This window comes from Misgurnus anguillicaudatus, chromosome 10 (assembly GCF_027580225.2).
Source record: "Misgurnus anguillicaudatus chromosome 10, ASM2758022v2, whole genome shotgun sequence".
In the NCBI taxonomy this organism is placed as follows: domain Eukaryota; kingdom Metazoa; phylum Chordata; class Actinopteri; order Cypriniformes; family Cobitidae; genus Misgurnus; species Misgurnus anguillicaudatus.
In genome coordinates this window covers 9882683-9907671 of record NC_073346.2, presented here as the reverse complement: position 1 = coordinate 9907671, position 24989 = coordinate 9882683, and the positions used below count along the sequence as shown (strand labels likewise).

At 38.8% G+C, this 24989-nt stretch overlaps 1 protein-coding gene across 2 annotated transcripts in view; it reads left to right on the top strand.

The window, feature by feature from the left end:
• cdkal1 (CDK5 regulatory subunit associated protein 1-like 1) overlaps positions 1-24989 on the top strand; it is a 455867-nt gene that overhangs the window by 324970 nt on the left and 105908 nt on the right. For both annotated transcript variants that reach the window (XM_055209421.2, XM_073871851.1), the window contains exon 11: positions 19171-19351. In XM_055209421.2, the coding sequence (XP_055065396.2) occupies positions 19171-19351 (181 nt within the window). The remainder of the gene's footprint in view (positions 1-19170; positions 19352-24989) is intronic.

Sequence of the window (24989 nt, the reverse complement as noted above, 5' to 3'; positions counted from 1 at the left end):
TGCCCTGAGATTGATACCAGTTAGCTATAAAGATATGAGAAATAAAACAAAAAACAATCATATAAGATTTTACATATTATGTGAAATGCATAATATTTTTAAACAGTGTACATGAAGTCATTTTATCTAAGAATGATTTTTGGTTGTGACTCCCAGTGCATTGGTTTCATCACACTTCACTATGTAAAGCTATCACAAACTCTGCAATGCACATTTTTAATGACCGTAACGGTCACCTGCTGCTGAAAGTTTGTCACCAATCATTACTTTTGTACACGTTTTTTGGGCACCAAATATAAAACCTGCTGATTTCTCTGATCCATCAAAAGGCAGTTTGTCAGGTTAGTTTATCTTTAATTCCACAGCGAGGATGTTTCACGGTTACCGTCTCTCATTTTCCATTTGATCTTGAGTGAGAGTTTTCTGCTGTTATTTATTCAGTCCAAATCAGTGTGTAAGTAGTGCAAATGAGCACCATGGACAGCGAGAAGGCCCCACGGGTCGCGCTGGAAATCAGGTTTTCTAATCAGAGCCTTTGGGTCGCCCAGCCCTCTGATCATACCGCGTGTGGAAATGGACAGCTTTTGTCAGACGTAATGAGAAATAGATCATTCGTTTAATCTGAGAAATGCCCTGCTTATTGCTTTTCAATCAGGTGGATGGAAGTCACGCATGGTGCCGTGCTGAGAGTAAAGCGAGGACGGGTTCGGGAACTGCGGCGTGATTAAGAGGAAGAAAGAGTCTCGTTGCCTATAACTCTAATTGAGAATGCAGATATTCCTTCTGAAAGCTCATCTCGGCAGAGACGCCGTCCGCATATTTAAAACACAATCAAAATGCCCAATAGAAAAAATTGTATGGCTCTTCTTCTCTACAGGATGTGTGAAAAGATAAGCGTAGCGGGTTTTCTTTGCGTTGCTTTGAGAATGGATTTTTGATGATTATTAATTGATTTTCATGCCTATATTCATGTAGCATTAGTATCGTGTAAAACTTTTTGCAAGAATGTCTTAGATAGGGAGCCATTTATTTAATGAGTGACATACTTTCAACAAAATTTTCATTTTGTTTGTGGTTCCTGGTAAGGCAAGCATACTAGTAGGGCCATTTACACACTTGTGTTATAAACATCTGGTAGGGTTGCACCAGCCATGCGTAAGTTCTTGCTTAACCTGAAACATAAAGTCCACACTAGGGGCTTAGGGGCTGGACACACCAAAGCTTTTACGCCTGCGGCCGGCGCATGTTTTCAATTGTTTCCAATGGAAGCTCGGCATTTATCAAATAAGGCAGCAGCTAGCGGGTTTTTTCCGCGCTGAAAACCGGTGCTCGCCGGTTTTTCCACGCTCGGCGCTGAGCGTCGAGAGTTGAAAGAGATTCAACTTTGGGAGAAAAGCTCCGCTCGTCAATGTCAGTTCTCACACGGCCGCCCAATCACAGTGGAGGAGGGGCGAAACATTACCACAGCAACCAACCGGCTCGCAGCTGAAGTATCACAGCTACCAAAGCGCTCAGCTGAAGAAAGCTGGCGCTCAGCTGAAAAACAGCTGGCATTCGGCGTCCTCAAGGCGTTTTCAGCCGCGTTTAAAAGTTTTGGTGTGTCCAGCCCCTTAAGGACCGGGTATACCTTTTTTCCACATCCAGCTTGCGAGCTTTCAAAGTATACTTTCCGCGGCTACGCGCGCATGGCCGTGTTCGACAAATACGCAATACAAATGATTTCTCTTTTAACGTATTACTCTACCAGGTTATCAGGGTAGCACTGATTTGCGACATTTACAGTACATAAAAAAAAAAATTTGGATAGGTGAAGAAAAGTAGCGAACGAAGTTTAGATCGAACAACAAAAAAAAAAACAGAAATAAAACATTATGGTGAGGAAAATGCTCCACAGCTTTCTGTTCTTGGAAGAAGTGAATATAAAAGAAGAAAAAACAATAGTGCATGTGCAAAAGCTCTCTATTTGCTTGTGTAAGTGTTTGTAGTGGAGTGTCCTCCTGAGGACAGAAATTACTTCATGCAGATGGCTCGCGTACGCGCATGTCCCTTGTATCCCTTAGGACTAGCTAGTTTGTAACTAATTCGGTACTTAATTCGGTTGCACCACCTCTTTAAAGGGCAGAACGTAGCTAGTAGGTCGTAATCTCTCCATAAAGTAATGCATAGTCGCATAATATTACGTTTACTTGTAATAATTCAATAGCAGCCTTTAAATTTATGAGCAGAAAATATGTTGAAATGCAGTAAATAACAGTATATTTGATTTAAACTTTTTTGCTTCACACAGTTATTCCGCTTAGCCTATACCACTATTACCACAGACATTGCTCTGGTGGTTATTTTAAGACATTTGACAGGTCAGATGTGCATTTTACAAAAAATAATCAAAACCTGTGGAACATTTTTCAACCAATCAGAATAAAGCATTCAACAGCCCCGTGGTATAAATATTACAACATGTAATATATAGTCAGCTCTGTGAATATTGGAACAGAGGCACATTTTGTGTTATTTGGCTGTATACCAACACTTATTCCAGTTAAGGGCCGTTCACATTTTATTGATGACACATCACCGGACAATGACGATAACTTTGTAAATTCGCTCATCTGCCAGGAACTCGCGCAAATCACTTTCAATGGCATTAACTAATACTGCATTTTTCCTATAATAAAAACTTTTGCAGTTGTTTACAAGTCACTGAATATACCTAAATATGCTGCGTTTCGCGTATCTCTAAACAGTGAATCTAGTAGTTTGTGTACTCTTATATCTTACCTTTTGGCGTAATCAATGTAGCAACTGCATCAGTGCTGGATATATGAGGTAATTTTTTGTTGTGGACCTCAGCAATGAGCTTCTCCACAAGATCATCTGTTATTTCAAACCTGCGTGCACTTAAAATTCAAATACATTTGATTGGCTGTCAATGGTTTATCCTTCATCAGTTGGAAAACAATCGCTCAGAGAGTGATCCCAATGATATCGTTGTATCTTTATCGTTATAATTGCTGTGTAAACTCTGCTATTTTCTTTATTTAAAAAAAATTGTAAACTATGTTTTGTGTAGTTATTGTTATAATGTGAAAAACCCTTTACAGTCATATAATAGATATTGACCTCAAAATGCGCACACTCAGCTTTATTTAGAGGGTATTCGCATCCAAATTGTCTTAAATGTTTAGGAATTGTAGCTGTATAATATGTAACTCCCCCTTTTAAAGAGGCCAAAGGTAATGGGACAGTTGACTTAAAAGCTATTTTATGGACAGGTAATGTCTATTTTTTGAAGAATTTCCTAAAGTTGATTTTAAGTGTGGCATTTGCATTTGAAAGCAGTGGCTGTGAACCCACATCATGTGGTTCAAGGAGATCTCCATGCAAGTGATACAGACCATTTTTAGGTTTTAAAAAAACAAATCCATCAGTCAGACAGGATGAATGTCAGTAGATCAACAATTGGTACAATGCACTGGTGGGCTTAGCAACAAATAAAAATCGTGGACGTCCATATAAGACAACAATGGTGGATGATCGTGTTATCCTATCAATACTAAAGAAAACCCCCTTTAGCATTATATAGTCTTTCAGTGTTAACTTCCAGGCCTACATTGATCTTCACCATCATCCTGAGCAAGTAAATGCTTCCTGGACACTTTGTCTACTCAGAAACTCTGTCGTTCTCCTCCAGAGAGGCAAAGCCAATAAAGCGAGACTCGAGTAAAACAGCTCTTATGAAATTAAAATAAAAGATCCAACTGACTCTTATTTTCCACGTGGCTGATTCTCGTTTGCAACATTGTGAAGGTTGATGAGCTGTCGGGTTAAAACGTAGAGATCGAGGGTGAGCGCTCACGCTCATAGAAGTCTCTCAAAGGCTCGGCGGTCTGCGGCCTGGCTAATTGAAAGTATATATTACGATCCCACTGTCCCCCACCACACCGACCAGAGCTGCCCCCATTATACTCCCCCCGGCTGGGCTAATGAAGCGTGCGTGGTGCGCTATTGAGACCGAGCTCCTGGGTTTTCATGATATGGGAAACTTAACCGATTGCTTTTAGCGGTTAATTTTTTTATTTAGTCTAATTCTGACCTCTGCACTCGAAATCAACAGAAAACAATACGGTGGGAACGGATCATCTGTGTTTGGAGCGTATCCTCAAAGCGAAATATGCTTTTCAGAGGTTTAGCTCGTTTTGACTTTGTTCGACCTTTAAAAATGCATTAAAGCTATATGCTTTAAATTCCTATGAAGACACGCATGCAAACATACAAATGCACACTGAAGAGCTTTTCTGTCGAAAAAATGTATTTGTGAAGTTGATTGCTTCTTTTGATAGATGTATTTTTTTTATTTGGAGAGCATTCAGATGTCCTTGAAGAATAAACTTTGGTTTTTCAATCTCTGCGGCGTGTAGCATTTAGTCAGTGACCTCAAAAATGTTTTAAACCTTTTCTTTCTGTCATTCTTGGAAAACGTGTTTTATTCTCCCTCTCATGTGCAAGCAGCATCAATTTAGCCGATGTTCACCAGCAGACAAAAACCCTTCCTTTTTACCCACACGCAGTCATTTACAAAAATACACCAGTAGACGCAATAATACACACAATGTACCCATATGTTTTCTCATGCTAGTACACATGATCTCCCTTCAGTCTGTGGTAGATGAACCAGGCCATGCTGCTGTGGTCAGATGGGAACATCACAAGGCCAAACAGCTGTGGTGTGAGTTAACACAAAGAAACATGAAGGCATGTCCAATAACCTATCAATAAAAGACGGACGGGTCTGTGCTATTATTTCTTCATGGATAGACAACATATTCTGTTCTGTCCTGTTGGGAAAGTTGTAAAACAAACACCAAAATCTGGAAAAACAGCAACAGGTTACCTTTCCTTGAACTTGTAGATAGCATTTCCTTGAACTTGTAGATAGAGCTGAAATTGGTTAAAGCTAGAAACAAGAATCCTGTATTCATTTTCTCAGCCCTCACCTTGTCACAAAGCATCCTAATATCTAATTTTTTAAGGAATGTAACAGCAAGATGTGAGGCCAGGACATTCTACTAAACATTTTTGGTGGTTAATGGAAGAAAGTAAGATAAATGGGTTTAAAAAATTATATATTTTTATCTTTGGACGAACCTTTTTATATTTTGGCACTATTAGAACGACACTGGTCAAGCAGTCTATTGGTCAAAGGTGCCCTAATAATTTTGACCTTATTTTTTCATTTGTTCATGGCTAGTCTGTTTATGAAAAAATGATTAAAAAATATTAGATTGATTTAACCTCCTTCAGAAGTGTTTCAGTTCTGTACACTCTTAAAAATGTGGTGCTTCACAAGTCCATAGCAGAACCATTTTTGGTTGAATGGTTCCATAAAGAATCTGTAACATTCTAAAGAACCTTTCTGTTTGACAAAAACTTCTTTATATTGAGAAGAACTGTTTTTTAAAGAACCTTTGACTGAAAGTTTTTTTGAATAAAGATGAATGGTTCTTCTACACTCTTAATAATAGGTAATATAAAGGTGCTTAATAAAGGTGCTTAAATGATTTTTCACAGTGATGCAATAGAAGAACCATTTTTGCTTCCTCAAAGAACCATTTAGTCAAAGAATCTTTAAGGACACGATTCATTTATACATTTTTATAACCTTTTTTTAGCACAAAAAACATTTTGTTTAACAGAAACTATCTTCGTAGCCTGGGTGCCAGCCGATCTTAGCCCCGCCCACCACATTTTGAAGAGGGGAAGATCGGTCTGGGGTTTTTCCGTTGAGGAGCTACTATGCGAGTCCCAAAGCTGGTCGAACCAATCAAATTGTGAGGGCGGGCCTTATACGATGATGGACAGATGTTTAACAGTAACGTAATCAACCGCGTCACCAAAGAGCGTGTGTGTTAAATCTGTTTACAACGAAATGGCTGCCGCTGGTGAATTCAGATGTGTGGATTCTGACATTGAGTGTGTTCTAAAAGATATCGACAGAGCATTGATTTAAAAAGAGGAACAGAGAAACGCGAGCAAGGCATTTGTTTATGTTTTTGCCGTCCTTCCTACGGGATTCGGCAAAAGTTGGTCGCCCTTATGGAAGACAAAGTTAAAGAAGCAACCGAAATCAGTGTCACGGCGATGCAACTGGGCATGCACGACGAGATGGATATAATTAGCGGTCGTTGCCAGCTTCTTTTCGGAAGCCCGGAATCGTGACTGCTGAATAAGTGGAGGGACATGCTAGGCTCCAAAATTTTTTAAGCCAACGTAACGTTAATGGGTATCGTCGTGGATGAAGTTCACCTAACGTACAAATGGTAAGAGATAGTTTTACTGTATGACTTAGTAAATACTTAATGTTGTGAATGATATAAATGAAATGTTGTAAACATAGTAGGTGTTGATGTACGTTGCTAACTCAGACTTAGTGTAATCACAATGTTAGTGTCATTGTAGCAAAATAACTAGCAGTTCAGTCAGGCTACAAAAGACGACATTTCAACATACGTTACACAGTCCGTTGCTCTGATTGGTCGTAGGTCTATCCAATTGAGTGCAGAGGCATTTTTCGGTTGAGACACACCTCATAATTATAGCTCAATGGAGCGGTATCAGACTCAAATTCTGACTAGAATTGAGTATGACAACGTCAGGCTAGTATCTTCGGATGTTAAGGGGACATTTCACAAGACGTGAAATAAATCTTTGGTGTCCCCATAGTACATATGTGAAGTTTTGGCTTAAAATACCCCATATATAATTTATTATAGCATGTTAAAATTGCCACTTTGTAGGTGTGAGTAAAAATTTGCTGTTTTTGGGTGTGTCCTTTAAAATTCAAATGAGCTGATATCTGCACTAAATGGCAGGGTCGTGGTTAGATTACCCCTTTTGACATCACAAGGGGAGCCAAATTTTAATTACCTATTTTTTCACATGCTTGCAGATAATGGTTTACCAAAACTAAGTTACTGGGTTGATCTTTTTCATGTTTTCTAGGTTGATAAAAGCACTAGGGACCAAATTATAGCACTTAAACATATAAAAAGTCCGAATTTAATGATATTTCCCCTTTAAAGGTTCTTCTATGGCATTGTGAGGCACCTTTATTTTTACTTATAGAGAAGTTTTATGTCCTTCATATCTCCGAAGAGTTTTATAAAAGACAGATCAGTTGTACCGATTAATTCTGAATAAACCTGACCCCTCCCTTGTACCATGGGCAGGGCGAGTCACGAGCAAGCAATGCACACAAAACATATCCCACTTTCTCTGGATAACTTACTTTTCACTACGTTTTTGTCGTTTACATTATATGCACTTAATGCCAAATGCCTGTGACCCCATTTCAACAAAATCCAGTATTAAAAAAACACACACGCACTACTCTGCTTCTACCCCAGATAACCAAACTATATTCATTGTATCCATAATGCTGGGTTCATTGGGAAGCTAAAAAAGCTTAACTTTCCCTTACAAACAACAACACACTTCTTCAGTGACGTTGATTTTGCGTCAGCTCTTGGTTGGAGTGTGTGTGTGTGTGCGCGCGCTATTCCGGTTAAAGTGCCCATATAAGGACTGTCATTGTACTTCCTGCAATGAAATTCTGCAAGATTGTTACGTATGAATATTTTATGTTCAAAAAAAGTTACACAACTTATACAACCTTACCAATGTGCATTTGGCAAAGAAATTCCCCCATCAAACGTCCAACTGCTTTTGTGACACTTTGCATATGTTTAGCATGAGGAATCCAACAGTGTTAATAAGTCAGAATGCATGAAATAGCTTTGGACCTACCCCCCGCCCCAAATGTAGAAGTGTCGCTCTTTACATATCTGCACCTGGCCTCCGCGAGCCAGTTTTGGAGCATGGAGACTCTCATACCTGTCCCCTGTGACTCCATCATGTTGCCGTTCTGTTCTCGGCCCTCTCACCATCATTTGCTCCCTCTGCACATGAGGACTTCTTAAAATATGGAGGGCACTTGAATTTCACGAGGACTTCAGATCACTGCTGCTTCTGTACCTAAAATACTCTGCATTACTCCAGAATTGCTGCTAAAAAGTGCTGCGGGTCCGTTTTTTGCGTGCCCATAATAGCCGACGCTCATCATCCTGTCACAGTACATCAGGTCTTGAGGGAAGACAGCATTAGGCACGAAGCCAACAAAGCGTCCATTGAGGGATCCAGCACCTGCGAATTAGAGGAACCTTTAATAGCCTTGAAGAGCCCAAGCCCAAATGGAAAAGTGCACTTGTCAAGAGGATCATTTTTTTGCAGGGCTGCCTGTCATCTGCTCTGGTTCTATTATTCTTTAATGATGGCAGCCTGGCCTCGGACACCTCAATTTTCCTCTTCTAATTCACCTCAGAAACTCTCACGCACTTTGATGTGTCTCTTTCGAGGGAATCTGCTGCTGCTTTGGCTGTGGGTGTCACCAGCCGCTGTAAATTTTAGGGCTAATAAAAACCTTTCACGAGGCATATGCTTTTGTGGTTTGAAGCAAGCTTTTGAAAATGATGATTCCCTTGACAAGGCCGTGGTCATTATTTCGGGGACTTAGGAATGTGATACTTTGGTCCGGGAGCTTGACCCTTAGGGAAGCGATTACATCATAGACCATGTCTAGAAGAGCATTTAACTACCGATCGTACAAGACTGTAAAAAGTCAAAAGTTGGATCAACTCTAAAAATTACTTTAGGGCAGTGTTCCCCAACCTTTTTTCTGTCACGGCACAGTTTTAATAAGTAAAAAAAAATCATACGGCACACTATACCAAAAAACATTAAAAGAAATGCACAAACCTCTATTGCAATGCTTAAATGACTTGTTTAACTGGACTATGTTACTATATTAAATGTAGAACTCACATTCAATGCAAGTACATTTGTTTTGATGAACACAAAGATTATATCCTGGCTGGAATCGATGACATTGACATACGCAGTTGTGATTTTTTATTTTTCCACGGCACACCAAACAAGCTGTCCCGGCACACTAGTGTGCCACGGCACAGTGGTTGGGAAACACTGCTTTAGGGTGTTTAAACATCTGTAGTTCGGTTCATTTGGTCCAGACCAAAAGCAAAAAAATGATAACATCCACATTACTCATTGGCCAAATGGATTGAAAGCATACCGAGACCACCTCTTGAATTTGGCCAAGATAAAATTTGAAAATCTGGAATCTAAAGGTGCAAATAAAATATTGAGAAAATCTCCTTTAAATTTGTCGAAATGTAGTCCTAACCAACACATTTGATAAATACATTTTTTATATGTTTCCAGTAATAAATTTCCAAATATCTTCATGAATCATGATCTTTACTTTTGGCAATAAAAAAATATAATTTTGACCCATACTATGTATTTTTGTCTCTTGCTACAAATATACCCGTGTGTTACGAATGTAAATGTGTTTTTCCTATTTTTTTCTGTTTAAAAATATGTTGGTGGGTCCCTGGAAAGATTATACCTATTTAAGTGGGTTATGGGAGTAAAAGTTTGGGAACCACTGCTTTAGGAAACTTTGCACTATTATGAAAACACTTAAATGAACAGTATGTAGGATTGTGGCTAAAACTGGTACTGCAATCACACAACTGGTGGCCAATACACAAAATGACAACATAAACATCAGTTGAGGGCTGCAACTCCACTTTTTAAATGACAATATCCTGGCCAGACCACTGTTGTCACTGATATTAGTATTTGAAATGAAAATGATTTCTTAATGTCTAGTGACATATCAGGACCATTTTATGATTAATTGATATACATTTCTTACATACTGTTCCTTTAAGTTGCAATTAGACTTTGGACAAATGTTGTTTAGTTAGTAGTGTTGCTACTTCTAACAAAGTAATAAAAAAGTAGAAACAGAATACACTTAAGAAGTGAAAAAGGGAAGCGAGCCTAAGGGAGTAAGTTTTGGGGGTCACCGAGTGTGTTTTATATATGTTGGCCGTTCCCAAAGAAGACAGATCAATGTAAACTTTATTTTCAAAGCTGACCTTTACTGCACCCATCCACGATTCCCCTAAGCCTGGTGATGTTTCTCTCCTCTCCTGATCCATCTCTCCTCATCTCGCCATTCTCGCCGCATTCACAATCTGCACACGGCCGCCGACGGACACAGAGAGATGTAATTTAAACACATCTGTTCAAATATGCATTTCAGATCAGGCCTCATCTGCCCCACTGCTATACGGCCCAGTGTTTGACAGGTATTGTATCCCTGAAGTCCACAGCAGATGGTTTTTATTAAAGTGGAGATGGAAGTGTAAATCCGGAGCGCTTGTTTTTCCCGGTCATGGCGCGGCGTGTTTGTGCTCATCTGTTTAATTGCTGGAATGTGAACAGTGGTATAATTGCAGACAGTAGCTGTATGCACAGCAGATCAATTAAACGGTGGAGAGTGAAAGTGAAATATAAAGTTAAGTGTATGATTTGGCCGAACCCCCAGATTGAATGAATATGTATCTGTGCTTCTTTTTCCAGGGCGGAGTGGGAAAGTACTTCTTTCCAATCTGGATTCTTCGTGCGGTGAACAGATTGTTTATGCATTGATCTCTCGGTGTACACGCTTTCCCATAGCACCTGGTGGGCTGGTGTGCTGTGCGTGTGAATGATTTGTTGCTCCCCGTCGTAACAGAGCAGTGACACATGAGAGCTGTAGTGATATTTAGTACGGCCGCGAGCATTAAACAGTTTTATACAACAATTATTTAAGCATGAAGGTAATTTCAACTTTCATTTCAGACTGCATTATTCGGTTGTCTTGTATATTAGTATGATGCCAACAAAACAGTCAGTGGTGTGCATATAGGGGCAGTTTCCTGGGCAGGGTTTAGATTAAGCCAGGACTAGGCCTTAGTTATATTAGGACATTTACACACCAGCCCACAAATGCATTTTAGTCTTGGACATCCTGCCTGGGAAACCACCCCACAATTGCCTATGTATGACTTAAAGGAATATTCAATTTTCTTAAAAGAAAAATCCAGATAATTTACTCACCACCATGTCATCCAAAATGTTGATGTCTTTCTTTGTTGAGTCGAGAAGAAATTATGTTTTTTGAGGAAAACATTGCAGGATTTTTCTCATTTTAATGGACTTTAATAGAGCCCAACATTTAATACTTAACTCAACACTTAACAGTTTTTTTCAACGGAGTTTCAAAGGAATATAAACGATCTCAAACGAGGCATAAGGCTCTTATCTAGCAAAACGATTGTCATTTCTGACAATAAAAATAACAAATATACACTTTTAAAGCACAACTTCTCGTCTAAATCCGGTCATGATGCGCCAGCGTGACCCCACACAATGACGTCAAGAGGTCACAGAGGACGAACGCGAAACTCCGCCCCAGTGTTTACAAGTGTTGAGAAAGAGGACCGTTCCGACGTTGTTGGTTGTCGAATGATATTAATTAATGTCTTTGTGTCAGTTTATTGTTTAAAATGGTCCGCAAATGTGCGTTTTATATATGTAACACGTGACCTACCTACGTCACTACGCATTTACGTTAGGTCGCGCTGGATTGGACCTAGACAAAAGTTGTGTTGTTTAAAAATGCATATGTTTTATTTTTCTGGTCAGAAATGACAATCGTTTTGCTAGATAAGACCCTTATGCCTCGTTTGGGATCGTTTATAGACCTTTAAAACTCTGTTGAAAAAAACTGTTAAGTGTTGAGTTAAGTGTTAAATGTTGGGCTCTATTAAAGTCCATTAAAATGAGAAAAATCCTGCAATGTTTTCCTCAAAAAACATAATTTCTTCTCGACTGAACACAGAAAGACATCAACATTTTGGATGACATGGTGGTGAGTAAATTATCTCATTTAGATAAGCCATACCCCCTGTAATTGGTACCAATATTTATCCCTGAGGTACCAATACTCTATTTTAAGGTGTACTTTTTGTACAGCTAGGGGCCATTTTTTCACTATTTTGTCTGATAGTGTATATGCGTGAAATTCATTTTCTTCATGTTAACCTACAAAAGCTGTTTACACAGTATATACTTGATTTTATTAAGTCTAACAGTGGCTGTTTAAATTGTGTATAGTTGCTAAAAGCCCAAATGGCGAGAGATACTGAGAGCACCGTAGGCTCTGTTTTATGTTGTATCACCAGTGTGTTATACAGTACTGTACTTATCTACTAAATGCTTTTAGCTCTTCTGCTGCAAGGCGTTTTGAGTGTTTTCTCTTATTTTTTAACATTTTCCTCACTTCTATTTAGCACACCTCTCCTAATGACTCACTGATGCAATGCTGGTTAACCCACAACCCTTTTCCCCCATTCTTGTCATTTGTTAAAGTCGAAGTCTTTCAATCAAATGAGCTGAAAGCATTGTGCGTGCATGCGTGTCTCGGCAGCTTTTATCATATCTGTGTAATAAAATTTGCTTTGAATCCATTATGTTTTACGTTTCCAGGAATAAGTGACTTTTATAAATGCCCTGTGCTTGCTCAAGATGTCCTGTGATGCTCTTATGTTTGGAGACATCTTTTTGACATTAAAAGTGTTAAAGACTTTTTAACCCTACTAAACCGTATGTGCCAAGCTCAAGAATTTGTGATATTTAAAACCATCACTGATCGCTCCCAATAAAAAAGCAACAAGTGACGGCAGCCGGTTCTCTGAGGAAGTGCATGCGTGCTAATATGGAGTTATAGACTGTGCACAAATCCAAATTACACTGTCCTCATTCTTTCATACGTCCTCGGCTCAGTTCGATGAATAGCACATATACCCAGGGAGTGATTGGATCAATCTACTGTCTGGGAACGGTCCATTGATGACTAAATTATGAGATTGGCCCAGCTTCTCACTGCCTGGGGATCAGACGCTTCATGGTAATTGATATCTCATCAGTGCTGTTTGGAGCTCACAAAGGGAAGATATGGAAGATTTATGCTTGAGGAATAATGCAGGGTTTTGTTATTTGTTAGGGAGGTTCATATTGTGTACTTTAAATGTGTTCAAATACAAAATTTGGACAATAGAGTATATTGAACGCTAGGTAACTTTCAATAGCAAGGGAATATTTTCTGGCACTGCGTAATATCATTGCGCCTGTATGTAACTATATTACATTCAAGTTTTAAATAGGAAAAATATCGAAAACCCTTTTTTGGTTATTTTTGAGTGCGATGCTATTGGTCTAATCCGATTCAATGGATTATGCTAAGCTATGCTAAAAGTGGTACTGCCAGACCCAGAGATCGGCTAAAATTCAAATGTTTAACTCTAGAGGAGCAGTTTACTTCCTGGGATTGGTGATGTAGTCAATATCTTTCAAACATGGTAAGGAGCGTCACATTTCCAGCTGATGTCAGAGGTATTCAGGCCAATCACAACGTACAGATTAGCTGGCCAATCAGGGACATAGCACTTTTCAGATCCATGTGTTTCAGGAAGAGAGCGAAATCTGGAGCTACAAAAATGTACGGTATGTGGAAAATAATGTAATTTTTTAACCATAAACCACGCAAACACATTGTATTATACTAAATACACAAAATAACGTTGTCCTTTAAATGAAACAATTTCACATAGGTTGATTTAAAACACGTGATATGCCTAGAAACCACTTAATATTTTTCATTAAATCCAAAAGCGATATTGTAATGCATTAAGTGAGCAAATTTTAATTGTTAAATTTAATTAGGGTCTGAATATTTTTTTTGTTTAGCCTGAAACTAATCTAAATAAGTCATAGTCATCCCAGTACCAAGAAAATTATAACTTATTCCCACTTAGGTTTGCCAGAAGCTGTTGTTGACATTCACCTGAGCTGTACTATGAATACCTGCTTATTTTATGCTGTGATTTGGTCTTAGGCCTTCTACATGTTTGCCTGTTCTGAATCTTTAAAACACTGCAGCGCGGTGTATCTGTGTGTATTGCAGTTTGAACACACTAGCTCATTCACATGACTTTGTGCACTTTAAAAGTTTAATTCTTGCAAATGGAAGTTCCTGCACCTTAGTCACATTCGCTTGCATTCGATTGTGAAGAGAGAATCGCATAATCTCATTAATATCATTGCTGAAGGATGCGGTTGTCTCTCAAGACAGTTACACTTGATGTTCAGTTTCTACTAACATTTTTATTCACCACCCACAGCAGTTATGATTTCCACTTCACAGTGTTGCCCTCTTCACTTTAGCTGGGCAGAGACACAGAAGCCGGCAGCCCGCAGATGGGTATCGAGAGCCTTGTATGCTGGATGAATGGTTAAATGTTTACCTTCCCAGATTCGCTTCTTTTAATTCATTTCAGTAGCCTCGTCGTTTTCCCTTCATTTTATCCCGACGTGCTCGTACATCTGTTGTGTAAATACCCGCCTAAAATCCGACTTCGCGCCAGGAGGCGGATATTACGCCTTCTCACACCTTCAGAGCCACCGCAAACAAAGAAGTTAGTAAAATTCACTGCAGAGAATGAATTATTCGTATAAACCCTCCTAACCCCCACACTTGCCAATCTAATTCCAAGTTTGACGATATCCAGTAGATTTTAATTAAAAGGATTTAAGTCCCGCTGGGAAACGTTCTGCAGCGATTTTTTTGTGCAGGTAGGGATAAAGTGTAAACACAAGGTAGTAAATGGCACTGTAAGCAAAGCGTGGGTTTGAATGATGAGTTTTGATGTTTGCTCTTAGATAAGCCTTGTCTGCATCATAGATTCACTGAATGAAAATATGTAGATGTGGTTTCTGATGTAGTGTCCAGGCTCAATTTAACCTCCAGCACTCGTGGGTCATCTAAACTCAACAAAAACCTGAAAAATCTGGGTTTATGCTAAATCTGAAATTGGTGTAATCCATGCAGGATTAATTGGCAAGACACTGCTTCTAGTTTAGTACGAGTTGCACTTTTTAAAGTCATCCCCTTATTTGCCCTTGAACTCTATTTAATTTAAATATTGTAGCATTGCCTAGTCCTAGCATGAACAAGATCCTATGCAAAATGCCCACTGCTTCATATGTAATTGATAGTTCACCCTTCGTTAACTCTAATTCTCGCTAACCTACCAGAATTTTCTGTGAGGAATTCGCTTGGGGGTGACCCAGCTGGAGATCATCAGAGGATAAAATAGACCCACTAGCTTCCTCAACTTGTCCATCTACACTCTTTGCCATCCATCTCAACCATAGCACCTCTGCTGGTATGTCCAATGTGAACACACTGGTCTATTTATAGTGTACCAGCACATATTATACAGTGTTAATGAGGAGGAGACACTGGTTGAAACTTTTTTTATTCTTGCTATACCTGCTGTCGACCTACTGGGAACTCCAACCATGGGGATGAACTCAGCGTGGCTTCTTTCAGCTTCATGCCAAACTGTAATTGGATCCACTGCATAAACAAGGGCCAAAAGGTTGTGGCACAAGAGAGATTGATACGCTGACAGATGCAGGATAAACCGTTGGCCTATCAACCAAGCCTTGACCCTAAAACACATACTAGGACCTCTCAAAGCTTCACAAAGATCCTATTACTGCCCTTTCGGCTATAGAGCTAGAGACCGAAAACCAGGGATTGAGCTTCAGGTCCTCTGTTCCTTTTCATTTGATTCAGCTGCCTGCCCCGGGTATCTGGAACCAGTTTTGCTCCGCTGCATTCTTTCCAATTTCCCGAAAAAGTGAACCCTTGGTCGTGCTTGCCTGGAGTGGGCTGAAGCCATTTTCTGTCTTTGGATCATTAGAGCCTCATACTCACAAACAATGTGCCACTTTTTGCTGTTTTGTTTTCAGTTGCATATCTGCAATCTCTTTTGCTGCCACAGTTTACATTAATTTCCCAAGCAATTGTGGTCTGCTGGTTCTGGCTGGCCAGACGGTCAACAAACAAGACCATGCTTATTTGCCCACATGTAATATTCAAACTTTAAGATCAGTAATTGTGCAGAGCCGTTTCTGTAAGGATTGTTATTTTTGGTTTTCTGAAGGTCAATACCTTGGCCCTTCATGTCAGTGTTTTGTACAGTAAAGCCTAAAGTAAAGTACTTTTTTACACATACAGTGCACACATACTATTCTGACTTCCCCGCGTACAGTAGTATGTACTATGAGGGCGCAGGAGAGGTTTTGCATTATGCGTTGAACGTCTGTGTACACTAACGAGTCAAATAAACTTTGCTTTGCAAGGCTGGCGTTCGAGTGAGCATACATGTAAAACAAACTATACTCCAGGCTTAAGGCATGGGTCAACTGTAATCCTACCTTAAGCCTGGAGCATCAACTGTAACCCTAAGAGTGATGCTTTCTAATAAGTCCACATACTAGTCCAGGCATGTCCAAATGCCAACAAATCATCAAGACCTTGTTCATCAGCACACACCGGTGGTGACCATTGTGGTATTGCAGACACCCAAAAAGGGTCACTCACTTTCTATAAGATCCAATTTAAGTAATTTATTTGATTATTTTCCATTCATCTTCACAAAAGAAGAGTGAGGCTGAAAAGATGACATAATGGATTTAGAGCGAAGTAGTCCATCGTATGTTCACTCCAGTTCAGGCTTTTCTGTACGTGTTGATAAGCTATCAAGCCTTCTTCACTTGAGTCCGAAAGATGAAGATACATGCTGCATCTAGTTCCTCTAATGCACAGCTAATTTGCCTTCCTGTGTCATCCTGAGGTGTGTCCGTAAGGACAATTATGTCTTCGGCAGCCACAGATTGATTTTTTTAAGAAGTGTGCCATACACTTCCAATAGGACATCAAGGCACATTTGTAATGTGTTGCATCAGAACCAAATGGACTCAATGACCGTCTCATGTTCAGAAGAGTTTCTTTTTGTGCCTTTAAAAGGGGGACATTTCCCAAGACTTTTTTAAAGATGTCAAATAAATCTTTGGTGTCCCCAGAGTACATATGTGAAGTTTTAGCTCAAAATATCATATAGATAATTTATTATAATATGTTAAAACACTTTGTAGGTGTGAGCAAAAATGTGGCGTTTTTGGGTTTGTCCTTTAAAATGCAAATCAGTTGATCTCTGCACTAAATGGCAGTGCTATGGTTGGATAGTGCAGATTTATGGGCGGTATTATCCCCTTCTGACATAACAAGGGGAGCCTAATTTCAAAGACCTATTTTTTTCTTTTTCACACTAGGATGATAGAAGTATATAGCACTTAAACGTGGCAAAAGTCAGTGAAAAAATATTCTCATGTCCCCTTTAAAAAAATATTGAATGCAATACTCATGTTCTCTGAATGTGTTAGTTTCATATCTTGTCCCCACATTTCCTCATATGTAACCGCACAGGTTTTCAGTTAAATCAAAATTGGTTCACGATGTACCCTTAAAAAAAGGTGCTAATAGCACTATAAGTGGTTTCCAGGGTCCTAATCATAGAAAAACCTTTGAATGAAACATATAGGTGCTATAAAGTGGTTCCTCTATAATAGCACTTTTAGTGATATTTAGCACAATTTTTTACAGTGTAGAGTCTTCATCTCACCTTCAAAAGTCATGTGATGCAGCTTTGAGCCCTTTTCACATAGAGATTACGGAAAATACATGGAAAATGCGTCGTTTGATTTTTGGTTCAAATACATTGCCAATGATTTTCCGGAATCTGTGCATGGATTTACACTCATATTGTAAAGATCTCGTAAAGGCAATGTTACTAGGTCCTCTGTACGGGATGTGTTTATGTTCACACAGAAGCCTCTCTGCCAATTTTTCAGAAATTTTCTGGGACCAAAGTGCTGTGTGAATGGGGTAGTGATGTCTAATGTTGATGTTAACATTAGCAGACTTGCTTGCTGCCTGCACATCGGTTTAATGCTACTTAAACACAAAATTAAACCAGCACTAGAATATCTCAAAAAGCTATTCTCATGCCATTACACATTTTGACATAAATTGCTTTAAGTGCATCAAGAGACAGTAAGTTTAATATGAGATTGTTTTTTTTTTTTTTGGTATTGACTTTTCCCTGAAGCAAATATTATTTTCCTGAAAAATTATTTTCTTTGTTACACAACTTTATCAATACTTAACTCCCCGGTGAAGCTGAAACCGACCATCGTCCAATCAGATATTGTCTGCAGCTTCTCTAGTGGGAAGGTTAGGGCAGTCGAGAGCAGAAGCAGCTCATTTCTGGCCAAGTTTAGGCTAGAGAATAAACTCACTTTGAATTCCCTCTGATACTAAAGCACTGAAATGTGCTTGAAATTGTGGCGAAGGCAAATGGAAAGAAACCCAACAGAATTCATATAATCATGCCCTGATAACACCTGCAGCTCTTCCACCGTGCCCATCGGTAACTCTTTAGTTTTGAAAGGGCAAGGATGCATTACTGCCTACAGGCCCTCTTGAATATTAATGATGGCCAATGGTAGAGAGATATCAATAGGTCAGGGGTTATCCGCCAGAAACGTAAGGATAACCTAACGTGATTAAGTATGCACATTACGGTAGACTTGGTCAATAAGTAGAGATAAATATGTGTGGAGGTGAGGGAGGAGAAGGGTTATGAGAACAGTGGGCCTGGGTAATGTATAAAAATCATGAAAAATAGGATCTGCTAGATATCAGGAAATGGAGTGATTATGTTTCATTGATGCCAATTTGAGTCATTTTCTTCACATGTGCTGGCCATCTAACCTCAAGTAGGAATATTTCAGATGTCTTTTAAGGATGGACATTTTTAAAGCTTTTACATGCAGCCTGATCTTCTAAAACCTGAGATAAATATTTCTTCAAAGTCGTAAAATCATCTAAGCTCCATATATATCGAAAAACTTTGCTAAAAAGTTCATGCTTTCCGTGTCAGGGCCATATTTCAGCTTGTTTTGTTTCTTGCATGTTAAAAAATCAATCATGGCAGAACAAATGCAGAAGCAATCAATTAACCCATTCCTTCCCAGTGGTCCTAATTTAATCAGAGTTGAGGCCAATAGTCAATGGTTATTGAGGTCTCTAATAAGGTTCTTGAGAACGGACACAATGGTATTTACTTCCAGCATTGGTTTTGTTTTGTTTGTCCGATGTGCACTCTTGATGTCCAACCTGTACTTGTGTGCAAAGTTAATGCTTTAAATATTGTTCCCATGCTGGCAATTGGTTAGAGAATAGCGGTTACCGTTAGTGCAATTAAATGATTTCTCATGTCTCTGTTATAGGGTTCCAGGCATCACCATTGCCACGGACATCATCTGCGGGTTCCCAGGGGAAACAGACGAGGACTTTGAACAGACGATGGATCTGGTGAGGCAGTACCGCTTTCCCAGCCTCTTCATCAACCAGTTTTACCCAAGACCAGGAACTCCGGCTGCCAAAATGGAGCAGGTTCCAGCACAAGTGGTGAGATGACACCTCAAAGTGTGACTCTACTCATGCTTTGTCATATTTATTGTGAAATTGTGTGTAATGGTCAAATCTCGCCAAAGTTGAACCATTTGGAAAGAGTGTGATGCTTAGCAATTTCAAATATCGGAAACCTTTAATTTTTTATGTTTTTTTCATGTAGTATACAGTAAATTATGCATAATTACATGCAACTAACTCTAAATTAAATTCTTATACTCTTAACCACTTACACTAAATGTATTCTTTCTAAACCCAAACTTTAAAACTTCCTTCGAACCATAAAAGAAAAATCGATAGCACTTTACAATATGGTTGTATTAGTAAAAATTAGTATATGCATTAACTAACATCTCGCTCTCGCTATTTTCTCTCTCTCTCTCTCTCTCTCTCTCTCTCGTGTTCTCTTTCTCCCTCTCTTTCTGTGTCTCTTTCGGGCTCTCTCTCTGTCACTCTCTCTCTCTCACTCTTTGACTCTTTCTATGACTGAATATTCTGATTGATATTTAGTCTTTCATTTGTAATCTTGTACTTGTATTCAACCCACACATTTTACAGGCTCATTGTTTAATAATGAAACAGACTTGAAGCTGGTATTTTATAGTCAAACATAGCACAAATTAACGATATCAAAAACCATTTGCCTAATTTCACTATTTTACCATCAGTCCATTAAATGTAAGAATTTAGACAAATGATTACCAACTAGGTAATATTTTAGTGGTTATACCTATAAATATGCTGCTTATAATAAAATTAGGATTTCTTTGCTTTTGTATTTAAAGGCACTTAGTAGGGATGTAACGATACTTTGCAGTACGATACTTTGCGATACAAAAAAAAAAAAGCCAGTATGTTGCATCGGATATTTATACGATGACGTTCTTTTAATTTTATTAGTTGAATTAATATAATTAATATAAATACAATTAATATTTAGTTTACTAGCTGTAGGTCACAGTTGGCAGTAACTATGACTGAAAGTATAGCAGTCATAAAATGACTGGTTTCTTAAAATAGTGTTATTGTAAAAATATTCTTGTAAAAAAAGAAGTTATTAATCATTGTTATAATTGTATAAGGTAAAATGCAACTGTGCAAGGAAATATGTTCATTTCCAAACCTTTTATGCCATTTATGCCTCCAAACATGTTAACAATGTGCATGTTAAATATAATGAACATGATACTTAAATCTTTTTAAATAATAGTGGGTTAAGCAAAGGACATTGTATAGAAGTGTTAGGCTTTCAAAAAAGTCAGAAAAAATAGGGGACATGTGCCCCAGTAGAGCTTTATATCTAACAACACCCCTGCTAAGTTCCTCAATTCTAATTTTATGTAAAATTTCCCTTTTTTTAGTGACAGACCTGCAGTACAGAAGGTTCAGTTAAGCCTTAAAATGATACAATTCTTTATTAAGATTTATGTACAACAAAGTTACTGAAATTGTTAATAAAAAACCTTGATGTGTATCGTATCGCGATCCAAGTATCGAGATACAGATCGAACCGTGAGCTTAGTGTATCGTTACACCCCTAGCACATTTAAGTTTTTGTGACCCTGATTTAGGTGCACTTATATTAGGCATGGTTGCTTAAAACCGAGCATGATTAATAAATGATGGTAACCTCACACTTGGCAGAACCCACTGATTTCCATAGTAGGAAACACAAATACTATGGAGGTCAATGGGTACCATCTACAGTGTGCTTGCCATATTTTATAAAAATATCTTCTTCTGTGTTCAAAAGAATAAAAAAGCTCATACAGACTTGAAGACAACCAATATGAGATATGATTATTGGATGAACTATCCCTTTAAATGTCATACCCCATTCCTAAACATTAACTACATCTGATATTAAAGAGACATTCAGGGATAAAAAATAATGCTATTTGTCTCAATAACCTTCATCAAGTATGCTGGTCCAGGAACAAGTCAACCTTTTTGAAATATCTACCTCATCTGAAGTGTTTGAAGCCAATTGAAGGATCAAGAGATGGTGATCTGTATTGAGACTTTTACTGAAGCAAACAATGCAAATACATAACCGTTGTTTTCTATTTCAGCCGTGGATGTTCTAGATAAGCACTACTAGTTACTAGGACCCGTAGTCAATCACTCTTACCTGTTACCAAATTAATCCAGATGATGGGTAAATTCAAAACTTCCTGTCGATTCCTCTTCATTATGTAATGCAGCTGTAGGCAGACGTCCCCCAGATGCGATTGCCTTATGGAGTTTCTCAGCGATTAGACCCAACTGAAACAATTAAACTGACTAATGAAGCTCAAACTATGAGATGAGAGGTCGTTGGGCTTTACACTCGGGGTATTACTGCTTGTGCATGTTCTGCTTGTATAGCCGCCTTCATTGATGTATTAACATTATTGCCCTTTTTATTTGAAATCATCAGTTGTTTTACTAGAAATGTTTCCACATGTATGTGTTTTTATTGATTTAAGCTGTGGTACTGTAAATATCTTATCGCCAAACCTCGTTCCAAAAGCCAGAGTACTTTTAGTGCACTTTGTTTGACTTGGTTATCACAGTCTTACTGGTCTCACCCTCCAAGATCATCTTTCATCAGAAGTCCTGCATGTTTCTTTTATGGTAGCTTCTTCATATGGCATTCCTTTTGTTGAATCTCCCTCTGAGGTGATCACACACGCTTCCTCTCCACCATGGATCAATTCCTGATCTGAGGAGAACCCCTCCTCCCAAATCCACAACACGTGGACCCTGTTCTAGGACTTTACAGCTGCATGAAATATTGAAATAAGGAACTGAATATGTATTACCAGAAACGAAGATGTAATTTTCTGTTAAGAAGTATGGATTCATTGATAATTAATTTCTTTTACCATTACGATATTTTGCACAATTGAAGGAAAATCGGTGGTTGCAGTGATGAGATTACTTAAAGGGACACTCTTAAATCTGTTTAGACCATTAGCATCGCGTTAAAAAATTACCAAGAGTTTTGACATTTTTCCTATTTAAAACTTGACTAGTAGTTACGTCGCGTACTAAGACTGACAGAAAATAAAAGTTGCGATATTTTTTTAGGCAGATATGGCTAGGAACTATGCTCTCATTCTGGAATAATAATCAAGGACTTTGCTGTCGTAACATGGCTGCAGCAGGCGTAGTGATATTACGCACTGCCCGAAAATAGTCCCTTTGGTTACTTTCAATACGCACTACCCGAAAATAGTGCCCTGCTATTGAAAGTAACCAAGGGGGCTATTTTCTGGCACTGCGTAATATCACTGCGCCTGCTGCAGCCATGTTACAGCAGCAAAGTCCTTGATTATTACGCCAGAATGAAAGTTTAGTTACTAGCCATATCTGCCTAGACATTTTTATTTTATTTTTCTTCAGTCTTTGTACACGATGTAACTAGAGATGAGTCAAGTTTTAAACAGGAAAAATATTGAAAGTCATATTTTTGGTTATTTTTTAGTGCGATGCTAATGGTCTAATCAGATTCAATGAATTATGCTAAGCTATGCTAAAAGTACTAGTGCCAGACCCGGAGATCAGCTGAATGGATTCCAAAACTGTAAAAATATTTCTGCTCAATGCTCAGATAAATTAAATAAATTCCACAAGTGGTCCAACCTAATAACTTTTGAGTCTGGTTTATTCTTATTGATATTAAAGATATATAAAAGCGATTTTATGCAGTATAAAGATATTTTAGGTAGATTAATTTCTTTAATTCGTATCTATTCTAGTATTTCAATAGTACTAGTTTGTTACTTTTTGGATAAAGGCATCCCTGACAGCCTGGTCGAGACTGCCTTAGCCCAGGCAATGTGTGAGGGTCTTCTTGTGACCTCTGACACCCACCTGGAACACCTGCTACAACCATGCTATGCATCCCACTACCAGGCCCATCGAAAAGACAGTCCGTTCCAGCAGGAGTCACACATTAATAACGCTTCCAGATGTCTGAGACTGCCTTAGACCAAACAGTCTGGTTTAAGCTTTCCTTGGTCCACAGGGGGTGCGGATGGGACAGATCCAAGGCTTTGCCGACTACGGCACTTTGGTTTCTCAGCACGTTTACCCTATCTTAAAGCTGGGGTCCAGCCGCCACACTTGATGAATGGGTTGGTGAGCGTAATGGATTGCCTTGCCTTATCACCATCTGACGGTCGGTCAGGCCGCGGAGATCTGGCACGCGGGCGGAGCTGGAAAAACAGGAGCTTCCACAACAGCATAATTACTCCCACATGAGGGAAGGGTTAGCGGAGATAAATTGGAATGATCTCCTGGAATGTTGCTCTTACTAGCCGGACAGGTGTTTACCTTGACAGTTCGTCTGCCTTGGCGGCGCTGTCTTTAACCAAGGGAAATTAAGAAGGCATTCCTGAGTCAAAGTTAAGGGAGATTCAGATGCATGGTATTCCTGCATAAGGATCAGTAAGGAATTCTCGGCACATGTGAAAGGAAATTCATCTTGAAGACAGATGGAAAAGGGCCATAGAGTGACCAATGCCAACTTCAGAAAGAAGTAATGGAATAAGGGAACAATGTTGGCTTTATGAATCATTTCTCCTGTCAAAACAGAGTTGCTGTCTTTCACCGGCTCACAGCCTTTACATCTTCATTGCATTTAGCCGTTTATGAACTATTTCTCTGTCACCATCTAAATATTACTACCCCTGCAGTACCAAAGCTTGCTTGTTATCCTCTCTGTCTATCGTATATGATATTAATTCTATAAGGCTGTAATTTTTTTACTCTTTGGATATCTCCTGTCTGACATATTGGCTAGGATGTAAGCCTGGAGGTGTGCAAGTCTCATGCTATCTTTGGGAATTAAAGTGAATGGTATGCAATATTATGTTTGTCACATGACCTCACTTCACAGATGTAACATTTTGTGTGTGGTGTCATATTGGAAAATAAAACTTATTTTCCTTTTTGACATCTTATTTGAGGTCTTAAGAATGTGAGAATACAAAACATGATCGCAATTGAGGTTTAAGTCATGTGCAGTGCATTATGGGAAACAATATTCCATTCATCGTGTTCTGTTGTATATATTTTGGCAAATGTGGTATGTCATCTGGGTATTTCATGCATACAGAATATTAGCATAATGTGTAGAGCATATGCAGACTGCAGAAACAAAAAGAGTAATTTGCTATTCTGAACATAGACTGAATCTGTTTCCTTCTGTCGGTGCCGTTGGCATTTTTACAAGTGAGTGGCACCTCATCACAATGCACAGATCTGTTCGGTAGGTCCCTAGAATGTGTGTGTTTTTATGTGAGCAATGGAACGAGCAGATGGACAGTATATCAGGCCTCATCTTTCATCGTTCTTGAGGTTGACAGATGCATGTTTGTGTAGGATTTATGAATTGCAACATGCTTCTATATTGTCTCCATCTGCCCAAGACTTTTTCACGACTTTATCCAAGCCAAAAATACAATTGCACATCCACCAGATTATCAGCAGCTGATCCGTTTGTGTTTCTAGGCCTGTTCGCGTGCGGAGTGAAAACAAACATTGCGGAAGGCAGACGTGAGGCTGAGGAGGTGCTTGTTGTTATTACCATGAATTTACCAAAATGTATTTACCAGTAAATACAAAAACGTGCTGTTCACACATGCAG